General features: G+C 37.8%; 2 protein-coding genes across 15 annotated transcripts in view; one reads left to right on the forward strand and one right to left on the reverse strand.

Moving 5' to 3' along the window:
- SLC18A2 (solute carrier family 18 member A2) overlaps positions 1-18,303 on the forward strand; it is a 115,077-nt gene that overhangs the window by 45,622 nt on the left and 51,152 nt on the right. For 6 of the 7 annotated variants that reach the window (XM_038578921.1, XM_038578920.1, XM_038578916.1 and 3 more), the window contains one exon: positions 3,030-3,142. The gene's annotated coding sequence lies outside the window, so the exon portion shown is untranslated. Of the gene's footprint in view, positions 1-3,029; positions 3,143-4,450; positions 4,700-18,303 lie in introns of those variants that run through there. The other variant, XM_038578923.1, reaches the window with a different exon arrangement.
- PDZD8 (PDZ domain containing 8) overlaps positions 1-18,303 on the reverse strand; it is a 95,006-nt gene that overhangs the window by 17,595 nt on the left and 59,108 nt on the right. For all 8 annotated transcript variants that reach the window (XR_005380657.1, XR_005380654.1, XR_005380653.1 and 5 more), the window contains exon 4: positions 3,021-3,183. Coding sequence is in view for 1 of the 8 variants with exons in the window: in XM_038578915.1 (XP_038434843.1) it covers positions 3,021-3,183 (163 nt within the window). In the remaining 7 variants the exon portion in view is untranslated. The remainder of the gene's footprint in view (positions 1-3,020; positions 3,184-18,303) is intronic.

Consider the following 18,303-nt stretch of genomic DNA (forward strand, 5'->3'; position numbering starts at 1 on the left):
CAAAAACTCCCTGTTCCCCTGAAGCCTATCCTCCCTGCTGGCTTTTATTCTGCGGGTGATATGTCCTTATTGACTGAAGAGATCACCAAGCAGCCACCACTTTCCTCCTGGCCGTTTTTAGTATGAACCTATCTCAGGACGACGTAGCCTTTTGCTTGTATTTTGGATCCTACTCCCCATCTCCTTCAGGACTTTGCTCCATAAGCTATCCTGGCTCATATTTTTATTCTCTTCCTTCTTCCCCTTTAAAGCCCTTTTCTAGGTTTTCACAACACTGTACTAATTTGGTTCTGACCACCTCTCCTTTTTCTCCACCTATATCTGCTCCTTGTATGCAAACGTCCTTATAGTTTTGTATGTCCTGTTCTTGTAATTCTCTCCCTTTTTGCTTTCTCCCTGGATCACATCCACCTCAGTGGCAGCAATGTTCAATGTTTCCTTTGGTTGGTTTCCCCTCTTCTTCATCCTAGTCCTACATCCATAACTACTTCCCGAGATCAGCACTTAAGATGTTTCTTCAACCTAACAAATTCAGCGTAGTTAAGACCCATCTCTGAGCTTCACTCTCTGGCCCTCACTATGTGAATTAACTTGCCATCCTCCCAATTAACCCAATTTGCACCTCAGAGACCGCTGACCCCCAGATCTTTTTATTTTTAAAATTTTTTTTTATTTATTTATGATAGTCACAAAGAGAGAGAGAGAGAGAGAGGCAGAGACACAGGCAGAGGGAGAAGCAGGCTCCATGCACCGGGAGCCCGACGTGGGATTCGATCCCAGGTCACCAGGATCATGCCCTGGGCCAAAGGCAGGCGCTAAACCGCTGCGCCACCCAGGGATCCCTGACCCCCAGATCTAAGCAGCTCTTTGTTCTATCAGTTTTAAGTCCTTTTCCTCTCCTGTTCCGATTCACCTGGTCATTGGCTTCAATTACAAGAATCAACAGCACCTTGCTGTGACCCCTCAGACCCCTTCCCTGTTTTAATCACCAAACATACTGCTCCCCAGTTTTCCTAAAGCTTTGACTTGAAAACCTTTAGTGTACAAACTCATTACACTGAAAGCCAGAGCTTTCTAATGTGGCTCTCTCCATGATTCATCCAGCCTGCTCTTTCCCTCTAGCCACACTATATTCCAGCAAAATTATAGTCTGACATATGTACAAATGAAAAATAAGTCCGTCTACTGAGCTGTAGTAGGGAAAACTTCAACTCAATCTAAACTCATTCTTTGGGACTTAACACCTGCCCTCATCTCTTCCCTAATCACCAGGAGCTTTGTGGAGACCATCACTGTCTTTCTTAGGGCTAGTTGGCCAAATGTGGATTCCTTTTCTTTGCAATGTTACAAATAAACACAAAAGTAGAGGAAATAGAAAAATTAATTCCATCACTGAGCTTCAAATATATTAAGCATTTTGTCAATCTTATTTCAGCTACCACCAATCTCATTATGGATTATTTAAAAAATTATACACCCATATAAACAAATTACAGCTCTAAAAATAAATATGTATTTGTCCGTTATCTCAGTAAATATTTTGTTTTTATAAATGTTAGCCACAAAGTGGCATTTTACTTTTTCCACTCTGTAGACATTTATTATGCTTTTTTTGGGGGGAATATCTATTTTTGAGAATATTTACTACACATGTAACTGAAAACAAAAAAATTCGTAAAAGAACATAAAAAAGAAAAAAATTATATCCTGTAGGTGAAACCAGAACAAGAGTAGGTGTAGATATAAAAAATTTATACTGAATTATAGTATTTAGTTGAGGGAGAGTAACTGCTATGTTTATGTTAAAAAACCATGTAACAGAGGTGGTCTATTTCATGGGTTTGCTATCCTAAGTATCTATGAACAGCAGAAAAAAACATGTAACAGAGGTGGTCTATTTCATGGGTTTGCTATCCTAAGTATCTATGAACAGCAGCAGCATCTGGGGGCTTGTTAGAAATGCAGAATCTTGGGCCTCTGTCCAGGTCTACTGAAATAGAATCCATATTTCATCACCATGTCTGGGTGACTAGAATACATAGAAGGTTTGAGAAGCACTATGACATATCAGAGGGATTTCCATGTGAAAATAAGGACTTAGTTGGGCTTCTAAGTGTGCACTAAATTATTTTCATTATTTTACTGTCATGAGGGTTTGAATCAAAAGTTTAACATGTAACTAAGGAAAAACTCTACTTTAGGAACTGATCTACCTTGTTATTTATTATCTTAGCTGTGAGAGAATATATCACATTGTCTTTGGAAGCACAGCCATGACCAACCATGTATTCAATAAATCTCTTGACAAGTCTAGAAGGGGGTGCCAGGTACTACAAAGGTCTGCAAAGTTTTGGACTTTTTCCCCATTGGTGCTTATAGGGAGTCCTACTGCTTGTTCATAAATATCCAAGCAAATAATCTGCCTATCAACAGAGTTTATGTAGTTATCAATCCAACTGATAGGAAGGCATGCAGGTGACACATTCTTCCACCAGCAATAGTGATTTGGGCTGTATCCTAATGACTGCATATTAATAAATGGCTGGCCGATCAGGGACAATACAGAGCCATCAATATGGGGCCACAGGACAGTTCAAGTATGCCCCCTTCGACAAAAAATATTAGTCCCTCTCATGCTCATTATCTAGTCCTATGTCATAGTGCTAATACCATCAATTTTAGGGCCAGACTAGTTATGGTGGTAGTTATACAGAAGGAACTACTGACCTGCCCTTTCTTCCATACTAGAGGAAAAAAAGGTGGGACAGAAAGGAAAATTAGAGAAGTTTACCAAAGAGTGGTCTAAAGATGAAGTATTTTAAAGATTTATACATTAGGACTAAAATGGAATTGGTGTTTTAAATTAAGGGTTCCTTCAGATTTTTATTTTTAATAAAGTTATTCTCTATTCATTATAAAAGTAACATGTGCTCACAGAAAGAATGAGATAAGGAAAACTCCCACATTTGCTCTCTAATTTTTCCATAAATGTAAAGTGTATCACATATTAGCATAATTACCTCCAATAGCAATCAGCCGGTCTCCCCGTTGAAGATCTGCAAGTGCAGCAGGCGAGTTTGGGGCCACAGTCTCAATTATGACATGCCCAGCGTACCCGTCAGTTGACTGGACAAGACGAAGTGTAAGTCCGACACTTTGTAAATTCCCTTTTATTAATTCAACCTTTGATAAAAGAGAAAAAAATGAAAACAGTAAATGGATTCATGATAGAGGAGTGAGAAAATATTAGTCCTCTGTAGCTAAGGCTGACTTTTGTACCAAGGCGACTATTTTTAGAGACAAATAAAAGAGGAGATCTTTATTGTGACAATATAAGTTAACATGCACAGACTGCAAATTTGTGGTTCAAACATTAAACACTTTATCTCCAATGTGTCTCTAGACTCACTGTAGAAAATTTGGAAAATAGGCAAAATTTTTCCTTTTTCCAAAATTTCCTTTTGGAAAACTTCTCCTAAGCATACCATCCAGAATTGTTGTATACTTTCTAATATATATATTTTAACACAAAATTGAGATCCCATTATGAATATAATTCTGAATCTTGCTTTTCTGATATATAATGGGAAATACGTTCTACGTCATTAGATGTGCTTTGGAACCTCTTTTTTTATGATGTATTGTTAAATTATCTTTTTGGGGGGACAAAGGAAAAGAGTTTACATTTGTTTAGTAACAGGTATCTTATTAATGAGATCCTTTTCTAACTTATCAACATCATTTTTCTAAACAAATGTCACCTGATTTATCAGAATATGTGTCCCAGATTCACGTCTGTGAACTAGAAAGACAATACAACATGTTATGTCATTTAAATTACGCTTAAAAAAAAGAAAAGGACTGAATGCTAGCTATATCCTTCTAGAGGACAAGAATTCAATCTGTGTTAATTGAGTTAAATAAGTTACAAATCAGTCTAATTGTATTATCATTCAGCCCATGTTTCTTAGTTCTGGTCTTCAAGAGGTCTCATGACGGACTGCCAAATAACCTGCTAATATCCAAATATATTACTGTCTGTACTGCTTTAATAAATAAACCCCACTTTAAAAACCAGAAATTCAATTCTCCAACCTAATGGTGTTGACCAGTAAAAGAGACCTAACTGGGCATTGTTTTTTAAATATGTTACTAGATTTTGTAAAGTTGCTTTTAGATTAAGGAAAATCTTAATCACATTATGCTCAAGAAATAGGAAATGTAGTTAAGTTTTTGATTATCTAAAGGTTTACGAACAAAGAACAACCTTTCCAAAAAACATATGTGTTTAAGCCTCCAAAAAACATTTAATTCTTGCCTTATGATATGGTAAATAATCACCTTATAATGTTAATAGTGGTTCTTACTTTTAAAAAACCCCTTAAGAATACATTCTTTCAGATCCACAAACATATTCTTTCATTTTTAAAAGATTTTATTTATTTGACAGAAGAAGAGCACAAGCAGGGGAGCAGCAGGGAGAGGGAGAAGCAGGATCCCCACTGAGCAGGGAGCCCAATGTGAGCTTGACTTTGAGATCATGACCTGAGCAGAAGGCAAACACTTAACGAGCTGAGCCACCCGGGCACCCCTAAATATATTCTTAATATACAGAGTACTGAATGAAGCTAAAGAATTTACAATGTAAAATGCTCTGAGAAAGTTAATAGTACCAAATGGGCAAAAAAGCTAAACTGTAGGAGTCTGAGAACTATAAATTTTAAAAACACCTGGAATGTGTTCTTCGTGATTTACGCCTTGTTCTTAACATGGAATAGAGGTTGGGTGGATGGGGTTGAGAAGGAATTGAAGCCAGTATAGGTTCTGTATAACTGACTTATTTTCTATATATCAATCATATTATTCCCTTTGCTTTTCTTATTTCAAATGATTCTTGAAGTGAACATTCCAGATGGAAAAGAATAAGGTTTTCAGGAGTAACAATAGGTGTAGATAGTACATTACTGCCTGTCCCCCTTTTTACTACTGATGCTATTGATTTCATAACTTATGAAGGGAACTGAATGAAGGATACTATTTTTTTTTGCCTCTTTTCTTGTTAAGATTGTTTTGTTTCCTTCTAAACTCACAGTGCTGACCTATCTAATTTTGGGATTATAGGTATAGCCTTCTCTGAAACAGTAACTTAAAAATTTAAGTTCTAACAGCAAGATTATAAAAACACCTCCTAATTAAAAACCTGACGAAACAAAGCATTTACAAATGAATATCATACAAAAAATTTTTATGTGAAATTTCTACTTCATAAATTTACAAGTCTTTTTATATAAGACTATCCAAATGATATCATGACTTCTGGAACAAAACTGACATGTTCATTGGGATGAAACTATTTTTAAACAAAATAGCCAAAAATATATAATTGTCCCCCCCCACATGTATCTATATTTTAAAATTAAATATACCATGTAACTGTAAAACGTCAAAATACAGTTCTTTAAATGATGAGGTAAAAATAAACTAGAAATTCCAAATATTTTCTATACATCTGCATGAATATATCTGAAATATGTGACATCTCATTACCCTGAGAGGTTTTAGTTTTGAAATTTTTATTATGGAAAATTTTAAATATATACAAAAACATAATAGATAAAATGAACCCTGTGGTAGGTTTTAAGTATGGTCACAATTACTCCTAACCTCATATGCATGTCCCTATGCAATTATTCCTATACCTGACCAGCTATCAGAGTTGTAACCTGTTTCTCCACCCTTCTCTCAGCAACCAATATAACCAGGAAAAAATAAGCAAAGACGATCTGAACATCATCCCTGATATAAGTGACATTTAAAGAACATGATACCTAATAATGATAAACACACATTCAAGTGCATGTGTTAAGTTCACCAGGATGTGCTAGGTCATAAAACAAGTGTCAATAAATTTAAAAGACTGAAATTCAAGATACATTCTCTGGATGGAATTAAATTAGAAATCAACTAAAAATAAGATAACTAGGAAAACCCCAAATATTTGGAAAGTAAAGTAATACATTTCTAAATAATTCATGGTCAAAGAAGGAATAAAAAGAAAAAAACATTTCTGAATGGAATGATGAAATTATAAATTATTAAAATCTGTAGGATGCAACTAAAGCTGTGTTTACTAGGAAATGATACATTTCAGCTTTTCAAAAAATCCAAAATTAGTGATCTTACTTCCTATCTTAAATCAGAAATCTCAAGCTAGAACAAACAGCAGAAATCAATGAAATATAAAAATAGAGAAACCAATCATGAGAGCTGATTAATGAAATAATAAAACTGATAACCCTCTAGGCTAGACTCATAAAGAAAAAAAGAAAAGACATCTATTAAAATCAATTAAGAGGGACTATCACTATAAAATCTACAGACATTAAGAGAATTAGGCCATATTTTGGACAATTTTATGCCAATACAGTTGACAACTTAGAAAGATGCACTGGAAAAATTTCCTCAAAAGATACAAATGACAAAACCCCAAGACAGAAATTTTGAAAACTGCCATATTTAACTAAATATATAAAATTCATAAATCTCCCTCCTTGCCCCTAAAAAACCCCAAACTCCCAGTCTAGACTGCTTTGTTGGTGAATTCTCAAGGAAGAAATAATACCAATCTTGCCTAGAATCTTCCCAAATCATATGTAAGGCCAATGCTATCCCAAATCCAAACAAACACAAAACAAGAAAGCAGAACTATAGATTAATATTCTAATGTTCAAACACATAAAAAATTTCCTAAAAAAATTTTTAGGAAATTCAACTGAACAATATATAAAAAGGATAATAATCAGAACCAAGTGGAGTTGATTTCCAGGAATTTAAGTTTGATTTAAGCAGCCAGGAATCAATATAATTTACCATATTAAGAAAACAAAAACAAAAAACAAAAGGAAAAACCTCCAACATCTACTCATGATCAAAGTCCTTGAATAAACTAAAAATACAAGGGGACACTTAAACCTGATTATAAGCATCTACAAAAATCTACAGGTAACATAATACTCAAATGTTTTCTACCTAAGATCAGGAACAAGGAAGGATTTATGTTTTACCATTTCAATTCAGTATTACATTGGAGGGTAGGTACAGTCAGGGTAATAACACAAGAAAAAAGGAAGGCATAACGACTGGAAAGAGAGGAGAAAAAAATGGTCATTTACAGATAACATAATCTTATACATGAATAATCCTATGAAATCTACAAAACAACTATTAGAACTAATAAGTGAAATTAGGTCATAGACTACAAATTCATTTACAATAGCATAAAAAATATTTAGGGTTAAATTTAATGAAAGAGAAATTGGAGGGAGGAGGGGCAATATGGCGGAAGAGTAGGGTCTCCAAATCACCTGTCCCCACCAAATTACTTAGATAACCTTCAAATTATCCTTAAAATCTATGAATTCGGCCTGAGATTTAAAGAGAGAACAGCTGGAATGCTACAGTGAGAAGAGTTCGTGCTTCTATCAAGGTAGGAAGACGGGGGAAAAAAAAATAAAGAAACAAAAGGCATCCAAGGGCGAGGGGCCCCGCAAGGAGCCCGGTTAAGGCTGGGGCGAGTGTCCCCAGGACAGGAGAGCCCCGTCCCGGAGAAGCAGGAGCTGCACCAATCTTCCCGGGCGGAAAGGCCTCGCAGGGAGTTGGTGCAGGACCCCAGGAGGGCGGGTACGCCCTTGGGCTCCCGGGGACACTAACAGACACCTGCCCGCCGGGGAGAGTGCACCGAGCTCCCTGGAGGGCTGCAGCGCGCACGGCGGGACCCGGGAGCAGCTCGGAGGGGCTCGGGCAGAGGAAGAGGCTCCGTGCGGAGGGGGCTGCGTGGCTCCAGGAGCAGCTCGGAGGGGCTTGGGCGGCGGCTCCGGAGGGGGCTGCGCGGCCGGGAGCATGAATCCAACAGCGCAGGCCCTAGAGCACAGGGCACCGGGACACAGCCCAGGATCCGGCCTCCCCCCGGGACAGGCAGAGGCCGGAAGGGCCCAGGACAGCAAGGACGCTCCTGCCGCGAGCTGAGCATCCAGGCCCTGCAGAGAGCTCCGTAGTGACTGTGGGAGCTGAATCCAGGGCTCCAGAGCTGGCCGCTGCCACTGCGGTTGTTCCTCCTGGGGCCTCACGGGGTAAACAACCCCCACTGAGCCCTGCACCAGGCAGGGGGCAGAGCAGCTCCCCCAAGTGCTAACAACTGAAAATCAGCACAACAGGCCCCTCCCCCAGAAGACCAACTAGATGGACAAGTTCCAGGGGAAGTCAAGGGACTTAAAGTATATAGAATCAGAAGATACTCCCCCGAGTTTTTTTTTTGTTTGTTGTTTTTTTGTTTTTTGTTTTGCTTTTTGATTTGTTTCCTTCCCCCACCCTTTTTTCCCTTCTTTCTTTTTTTCTTCACTTTTTTCTTTTTTTCATCCTTTTTTTTCCTTTTTCTCTTTTTTTCCCTTCTTTCTCTCCTCTCTTTTTCTCCTTTTCCCTATACAACTTGCTTTTGGCCACTCTGCACTGAGCAAAATAACTAGAAGGAAAACCTCACCTCAAAAGAAAGAATCAGAAACAGTCCTCTCTCCCACAGAGTTACAAAATATGGATTACAATTCAATGTCAGAAAGCCAATTCAGAAGCACTATTATACAGCTACTGGTGGCTCTAGAAAAAAAGCATAAAGGACTCAAGAGACTTCATGACTGCAGAATTTAGAGCTAATCAGGCAGAAATTAAAAATCAATTGAATGAGATGCAATCCAACTAGAAGTCCTAACGACGAGGGTTAACGAGGTGGAAGAACGAGTGAGTGACATAGAAGACAAGTTGATGGCAAAGAGGGAAACTGAGGAAAAAAGAGACAAACAATTAAAAGACCATGAAGATAGATTAAGGGAAATAAACGACAGCCTGAGGAAGAAAAACCTATGTTTAATTGGGGTTCCCGAGGGCGCCAAAAGGGACAGAGGGCAGAATATGTATTTTAACAAATCCTAGCTGAAGACTTTCCTAATCTGGGAAGGGAAACAGGCATTCAGATCCAGGAAATAGAGAGATCCCCCCCCTAAAATCAATAAAAAACGTTCAACACCTCGACATTTAAATAGTTAAGCTTGCAAATTTCAAAGATAAAGAGAAGATCCTTAAAGCAGCAACAGACAAGAAATCCCTGACTTTTATGGGGAGGAGTATTAGGGTAACAGCAGACCTCTCCACAGAGACCTGGCAGGCCAGAAAGGGCTGGCAGGATATATTCAGGGTCCTAAATGAGAAGAAAATGCAACCAAGAATACTTTATCCAGCAAGGCTCTCATTCAAAATGGAAGGAGAGATAAAGAGCTTCCAAGACAGGCAGGAACTGAAAGAGTATGTGACCTCCAAACCAGCTCTGCAAGAAATTTTAAGGGGGACTCTTAAAATTCCCCTTTAAGAAGAAGTTCAGTGGAACAATCCACAAAAACAAGGACTGAATAGATATCATGATGACACTAAACTCATATCTCTCAATAGTAACTCTGAACGTGAATGGGCTTAATGACCCCATCAAAAGGCGCAGGGTTTCAGACTGGATAAAAAAGCAGGACCCATCTATTTGCTGTCTACAAGAGACTCATTTTAGACAGAAGGACACCTACAGCCTGAAAATAAAAGGTTGGAGAACCATTTACCATTCGAATGGTCCTCAAAAGAAAGCAGGGGTAGCCATCCTTATATCAGATAAACTAAAATTTACCCCAAAGACTGTAGTGAGGGATGAAGAGGGGCAATATAACATACTTAAAGGGTCTATCCAACAAGAGGACTTAACAATCCTCAATAAATATGCCCCGAATGTGGGAGCTGCCAAATATATAAATCAATTAATAACCAAAGTGAAGAAATACTTAGATAATAATGTACTTATACTTTGTGACTTCAATCTAGCTCTTTCTATACTCGATAGGTCTTCTAAGCACAACATCTCCAAAGAAACAAAAGCTTTAAATGATACACTGGATCAGATGGATTTCACAGATATCTACAGAACTTTACATCCAAACTCAACTGAATACACATTCTTTTCAAGTGTACATGGAACTTTCTCCAGAATAGACCACATACTGGGTCACAAATCGGGTCTGAACCGATACCAAAAGACTGGGATCGTCCCCTGCATATTCTCAGACCATAATGCCTTGAAATTAGAACTAAATCACAACAAGAAGTTTGGAAGGACCTCAAACACGTGGAGGTTAAGGACCATCCTGCTAAAAGATGAAAGGGTCAACCAGGAAATTAAGGAAGAATTAAAAAGATTCATGGAAACTAATGAGAATGAAGATACAACTGTTCAAAATCTTTGGGATGCAGCAAAAGCAGTCCTAAGGGGGAAATACATCACAATACAAGCATCCATTCAAAAACTGGAAAGAACTCAAATATAAAAGCTAACCTTACACATAAAGGAGCTAGAGAAAAAACAGCAAATAGATCCTACACCCAGCAGAAGAAGAGAGTTAATAAAGATTCGAGCAGAACTCAACGAAATCGAGACCAGAAGAACTGTGGAACAGATCAACAGAACCAGGAGTTGGTTCTTTGAAAGAATTAATAAGATAGATAAACCATTAGCCAGCCTTATTAAAAAGAAGAGAGAGAAGACTCAAATTAATAAAATCATGAATGAGAAAGGAGAGATCACTACCAACACCAAGGAATACAAATGATTTTTAAAACATATTATGAACAGCTATACACCAATAAATTAGGCAATCTAGAAGAAGTGGACGCATTCCTGGAAAGCCACAAACTACCAAAACTGGAACAGGAAGAAATAGAAAACCTGAACAGGCCAATAACCAGGGAGGAAATTGAAGCAGTCATCAAAAACCTCCCAAGACACAAAAGTCCAGGGCCAGATGGCTTCCCAGGGAAATTCTATCAAACGTTTAAAGAAGAAACCATACCTATTCTACTAAAGCTGTTTGGAAAGATAGAAAGAGATGGAGTACTTCCAAATTCGTTCTATGAGGCCAGCATCACCTTAATTCCAAAACCAGACAAAGACCCCACCAAAAAGGAGAATTACAGACCAATATCCCTGATGAGCATGGATGCAAAAATTCTCAACAAGATACTAACCAATAGGATCCAACAGTACATTAAGAAAATTATTCACCATGACCAAGTAGGATTTATCCCCGGACACAAGGCTGGTTCAACACTTGTAAAACAATCAATGTGATTCATCATATCAGCAAGAGAAAAACCGAGAACCATATGATCCTCTCATTAGATGCAGAGAAAACATTTGACAAAATACAGCATCCATTCCTGATCAAAACTCTTCAGAGTGTAGGGATAGAGAGAACATTCCTCAACATCTTAAAAGCCATCTACAAAAAGCCCACAGCAAATATCATTCTCAATGGGGAAGCACTGGGAGCCTTTCCCCTAAGATCAGGAACAAGACAGGGATGTCCACTCTCACCATTGCTATTCAACATAGTACTGGAAGTCCTAGCCTCAGCAATCAGACAACAAAAAGGCATTAAAGGCATTCAAATTGGCAAAGAAGAAGTCAAACTCTCCCTCTTCGCCGATGACATGATACTCTACATAGAAAACCCAAAGCCTCCACCCCAAGATTGCTAGAACTCATACAGCAATTTGGTAGCGTGGCAGGATACAAAATCAATGCCCAGAAATCAGTGGCATTTCTATACACTAACAATGAGACTGAAGAAAGAGAAATTAAGGAGTCAATCCCATTTACAATTGCACCCAAAAGCATAAGATACCTAGGAATAAACCTAACCAAAGAGGTAAAGGATCTATACCCTAAAAACTATAGAACACTTCTGAAAGAAATTGAGGAAGACACAAAGAGATGGAAAAATATTCCATGCTCATGGATTGGCAGAATTAACAATGTGAAAATGTCAATGTTACCCAGGGCAATTTACACGTTTAATGCAATCCCTATCAAAATACCATGGACTTTCTTCAGAGAGTTAGAACAAATTATTTTAAGATTTGTGTGGAATCAGAAAAGACCCTGAATAGCCAGGGGAATTTTAAAAAAGAAAACCATAGCTGGCGGCATCACAATGCCAGATTTCAGGTTGTACTACAAAGCTGTGGTCATCAAGACAGTGTGGTACTGGCACAAATACAGACACATAGATCAATGATACAGAATAGAGAACCAGAAGTGGACCCTCAACTTTATGGTCAACTAATATTCGATAAAGGAGGAAAGACTATCCATTGGAAGAAAGACAGTCTCTTCAATAAATGGTGCTGGGAAAACTGGACATCCACCTGCAGAAGAATGAAACTAGACCACTCTCTTTCACCATACACAAAGATAAACTCAAAATGGATGAAAGATCTAAATGTGAGACAAGATTCCATCAAAATCCTAGAGGAGAACACAGGCAACACCCTTTTTGAACTCAGCCACAGTAACTTCACGAAGGCAAAAGAAACAAAAGCAAAAATGAACTATTGGGACTTCATCAAGATAAGAAGCTTTTACACAGCAAAGGATACAGCAGCAAAACTAAAAGACAACCTACAGAATGGGAGAAGATATTTGCAAATGAGATATCAGATAAAGGGCTAGTTTCCAAGATCTATAAAGAACTTATTAAACTCAACACCAAAGAAACAAACAATCCAATCATGAAATGGGCAAAAGACATGAAGAGAAATCTCACAGAGGAAGACATAGACATGGCCAACATGCACATGGGAAAATGCTCTGCATCACTTGCCATCAGGGAAATACAAATCAAAACCACAATGAGATAGCACCTCACACCAGTGAGAATGGGGAAAATTAACAAGGCAGGAAACCACAAATGTTGGAGAGGATGCGGAGAAAAGGGAACCCTCTTACACTGTTGGTGGGAATGTGAACTGGTGCAGCCACTCTGGAAAACTGTGTGGAGGTTCCTCAAAGAGTTAAAAATAGACCTGCCCTACAACCCAGCAATTGCACTGTTGGGGATTTACCCCAAAGATACAGATGCAATGAAACGCCGGGACACCTGCACCCCGATGTTTATAGCAGCAATGGCCACAATAGCCAAACTGTGGAAGGAGCCTCGGTGTCCATCTAAAGATGAATGGATAAAGAAGATGTGGTTTATGTATACAATGGAATATTACTCAGCCATTAGAAATGACAAATACCCACCATTTCCTTCAACGTGGATGGAACTGGAGGGTATTATGCTGAATGAAGTAAGTCAATTGGAGAAGGACAAACATTAAATGTTCTCATTCATTTGGGGAATATAAATAATAGTGAAAGGGAATATAAGGGAAGGGAGAAGAAATGTGTGGGAAATATCAGAAAGGGAGACAGAACATAAAGACTCCTAACTCTGGGAAACGAACTAGGGGTGGTGGAAGGGGAGGAGGGCAGGGGGTGGGGGTGAATGGGTGACGGGCACTGGGGGGGTGGGCACTTGACAGGATGAGCACTGGGTGTTATTCTGCATGTTGGTAAATTGAACACCAATAAAAAATTTATTTTAAAAAAATTTAATGAAAGATGTGTAGAACCTGTATGCTGAAAACTATAAAACACTGCAACGGAAAATGAAAGAAAACCAAAATAAATGGAGAATGATACCATGATCACAGACTGGAAAACTCATTACTGTTAAGATGCCAATTCTCCCCAAATTTATCTACAGATTTGAACAGAAATCTCTGCAGGCCTCTGGAGAGGCACAGTCAAAGGCAAGTAAAGGTCCTAGAATATTCAAACCCATCCTTAAATAGAACAGGGATATAGGACTATACTCTGATTTCAAGGCTTACTGTATACAGCACATACAACATAGATAAATCTCAAAGACATGTGGAATAAGAGGAGTCAAACACAAAAGACCATATGCTCATGATGATTCAATTTGTATGAAATTCTAGGAAATGCAAAATTAGAGTGACAGAAAACAGATTAGTACTTGTCAAGGACAGGGGGGTCAGAGACAGCAGATTGAGGGCATATAGTAGCAGAAATAAAATTTTCAGGGAATGGAAATATTCTATATCCTGACTGGGGTAAAGATTACATGACTGCATACAATTACCAAAATTTATCAACTGTACACTCAGCTTTATTACAGTATAATTTAAATGCAATAAATTCACTATTAAAAATAAAGCAAAAAACAAATCCTCAATGTGCCATTTTTGTTGTAAGATGCTTAAATATATAGACTACTGATAATGCATTCAAATAGCCCTTAGTTTTCCAAATTGATTAATTTAATAAAAACAACTTGGGATGAATTTGGATGGTCCTTAAGTCAATCAGGAAGGAGAACAACATTTAGATAGTTTTTCCGTTTAACTTATGTCAATCAAATGTACAGATAACTGGAAATACTACACTGCGAATACAGAATTAAACTAGACATAACTATAAGAACAAACTGTATCTGAAAAAAAAACCCAACACTTGAAAATGTAACCCATTTTAATTTTATGTACTGTTAAATCACCAAAGAATATGAATACACTTTTAATTTTTATCAAATACTTGCATGTGGTTAAAAAAAAATCAAATACATAAAATAACATACTAAAAAGAAACAGTCCTTTCTTTTTAAGCCCCTTACTCCCACACTATAGAAACTACCCTTAAACTTTTGTAGTTGTTTAGGGATTATCTTTTCTTCCCCTAGAGAATACGTTATTGCCCAATGTATCAAATTTTAGACAATCTGCTGACTTCCCACTGTAACAGACAAGGATGTTAGCTCCACCTTTCTTTCTCAAAATTATAGTAGAGTTACATCACTATTTTTAGCTGCTCTAAATATCCTCTTTATAATTTTAATTAATACACTTATATTTCTATTTATTTCATTTTTCTTGATATTAGGACTCTAATATCACCTTCACCTCTGCTCTTTACCTTCTAAACTCTACCATCAGAGGTGTTAACTATTAATTTTCTAACTCAAATTAAGGTATCAAGTTTGATTCTAAAAGCTACCGAGCAGTACTGCTTACAATTATTGTAACTAAATAAATGTTTATTGTAAAGCGAACATTTATTACTATATTTTTTGTCTTGTAGAGCTTTTCTTTTTTAAAATTTTTATTTATTTATGAGAGAGAGAGAGAGAGAGGTAGAGACAGGCAGAGAAAGAAGTAAGCTCCATGCAGGGAGCCCAATGTGGGACTCAATCCTGGGACTCCAGGATCACGCCCTGGGCTGAAGGCAGGCAGACGCTCAACCGCTGAGCCACCCAGGTATCTCAAGCCTTTTGATTTTCTTTGGAGTTTTTTTTTTTTTTTTTTTTCAACAACATAGCTTTCACTGTAAATGCAGAATTTATGTAAGTATGGCTTGGGCGGCTAGCTCTTAAATTCATCTATCCATTTGTTTACATATTATTTAGTACCCAGCTGAAGAATACCCACCCTTTGCCTTCTGCCAAAAAGAAGCCAGTTAATAAATGCAGAAGAAATGATAATACTAGAGAAATCAACTTCTTGCAACACTGTCCCCCCCTCAATGGTAGAGACTGTTTTAGTTTTAGATTAAAACAAAACAAAACAGGACACAGGGACTAAAGATGCAACAACCCAATATTATCTATGAATACTGATCAGATATCAGTTTTGAAAGAAAAAAAGGCTATAAAAATATTTATGGGACATTGGGGGCACTTTAATATAGATTATTAGGTAAAATTAAAGAATTAATAATTTTCTTATGTGTGATAGTGGTTACAGTTACAAAAAAAAAAAAAAAATAAGTAACTGGGATGCCTGGGTGGCTCAGTGGTTGAGCGTCTGCCTTTGGCTCACGTCGTGATCCCGGAGTCCCAAGATCGAGTCCCACATCGGGCTCCCTGCACAAAGCCTGCTTCTCCTTTTTCTGCCTGTCTCTGCCTCTCTCTCTCATAAATAAATTTTTTTTTTTTTTTTTTTAAAGAATGCTAGATAGAAACAACAACAAAAATGTAACTGAATGTCATTGGTAAAATGAAATCTCCATCTCAAATGCGGGGCTCTGAAAAGGCTCAGTTATTATTATTGTTATTAGCAAAACTTAGTACTGCTAGTTAAAAATGGGAGTACAAAAGGAAATTTTTTAAAAACCATTCTGTTGTGAATGAATTCAATATCGTAGCTAAGGAAACAAGGGCAAACTATTATGACACAAACATCAATTCAGGACATTAGAATATGAAACTATCTTATATTGGGCAAACATTAATTTAGTTTTATAGGATCAAGACTGAGAAGCTAAGTTTATAATAATTTAAAAAACTGTCTTATTAAAAAAGACAAAGATGGTGACTGGTGTCAACAGTTAGTAAAAGAACAATAGCCAGTTCAAACCCATTAGAAATACAATGGCTAGAGGCACCTGGGTGGCTCAGTGGTTGAGCATCAGCCTTTGTCTCAGGTCATGATCCTGGGGTCCTGGGACTGAGGCCCACACTCCACACAGGGGAGCTTCTCCCTCTATGTCTCTGCCTCTCTCTCTGTGTCTCTCATGAATAAATAAATTTAAAAAAATACAATGGGCTCAAGCAGTGGGCTTACTTCCAAAAAGGTAGGAATTATGGCCTAAATGGTAGTATTTATCTACTTTTTCACAAAATTGTAAGTTTTCATCTTATAGGGAGAGAAAAAACTGTATTTCTTATGACCAAATAAAGTATTATGGAGAAAAAATGAACATGGAACAGTATTATATTGTCCTTTGGGCTGCTGAGCATGAAATCCATTTTAGGAGGGGGGGTAGAGGGAGAGAGAGAATCTTAAGCAGGCTCCACACTCAGCATGGAGTCCAATATGGGACTTAATCTCAGGATAAGCCAAAACCAAGAGTCAGATGCTTAACTGACTGAACCACCCAGGTACCCTTGGTCAGGAAATCTTTATTAAAAAAAGAAAAGGGGGATGAAAGTAGAGGGGAAATGTCTGTGGTAACAAATCTAGGTAGACATTAAGGTGGGGGGACTCCAGGATCATGCCCTGAGCCGAAGGCAAATGCTTAACTGCTGAGCCACCTAGGCATCCCTATTTTATTATTTGTTATAAATATGTCCCTTAGGGGATCCCTGGGTGGCTCAGAGGTTTAGTGCCTGCCTTCGGCCTAGGGCATGGTCCTGGAGTCCCGGGATCGAGTCTCACATCGGGCTCCCTGCATGGAGTCTGCTTCTCTCTCTGCCTGTGTCTCTGAGCCTCTCTCTCTCATGAATAAATTAAAAAAAAAATCTTTAAAATAAATAAATAAATAAATAAATAAATAAATAAATAAATAGCTCCCTTAAACCTGTATTTTGTGGCATGACTGATATTTTACAAGAGAAGTAAGAATTAGTAAGTTAGTACATATTAAATGCTTACTATGTGCTTAGCAGATACTAATGTTTGTCATGTTCTCCCTTGCTCTGGGTCTATCTCTGCAACTCTCTAATTCCCAGTATGGTTATGGTGGGAAATGGCCATGCTTATATAATATGGTCCTACTGCTCTGCCTCATTATATGGGCCAGGGCACATACTTGACCCAAGTTGGACCAATCAGAGTTCCTTCCTGGATGGTGGGAATGCAGATTCAGAGATTCCTTGAATGGGACAAACATAAGTGTTGCTATAGGCCATCTGTGAATCTTCCTATGAACTAAGAAACAAATCCAGTCTGCAGAGTGAATAAGGTATATAAACAACCAGAAGCAGAGAGGAAAGACAGGCCTGACAGTGGTTTAGTTTCTGGTTCCAGTTTGTTTCTAAGGCCTAGCTGCACTCCTGCTAAGAGCTAAGCCAAATCTAACCCACAAAACCATGAACAGTGGCCCTTATATCCACCTGTGGCATCTATGCAACACCAAAAATGTACCCCTTTTTTACTTTAGCTAGTTTTAGTAGGTATTTGTTGCAAACAAGTTCTAACTTAACAAACACTGTGTTATAGACAATATCTGATTAAGCTCAAAGTGCTGTATTTACTAAACTGGAAAGCTACAAATACATCATAAAAGTTAGAAAACCTTCCTCTGTGGCTTAGCCTGTGTCAACTGGCCTGAATTTCGTTAAAACCAAAAAGATTTTAACTGGAGGAGAAATATTATTTCTAGTATTTTCTGAATTACATACAAAAAAAGTTTATCAATTGTCAAGAACTACTGACACATACTAACTAAACAGCAATTACATGCAGTGAATCACAAGTCAATATATACAAGATTGCAGACAGCCTGCATTTAACTTCACCAATAATGTCAGACACAGGTTAAAAAATTCTAGCTGTATGTGCATCTATCTTGTGGAGAGCAATTTAGTAAAAACACCA

The sequence above is a fragment of the Canis lupus genome, chromosome 28, assembly GCF_011100685.1.
Source record: "Canis lupus familiaris isolate Mischka breed German Shepherd chromosome 28, alternate assembly UU_Cfam_GSD_1.0, whole genome shotgun sequence".
In the NCBI taxonomy this organism is placed as follows: domain Eukaryota; kingdom Metazoa; phylum Chordata; class Mammalia; order Carnivora; family Canidae; genus Canis; species Canis lupus.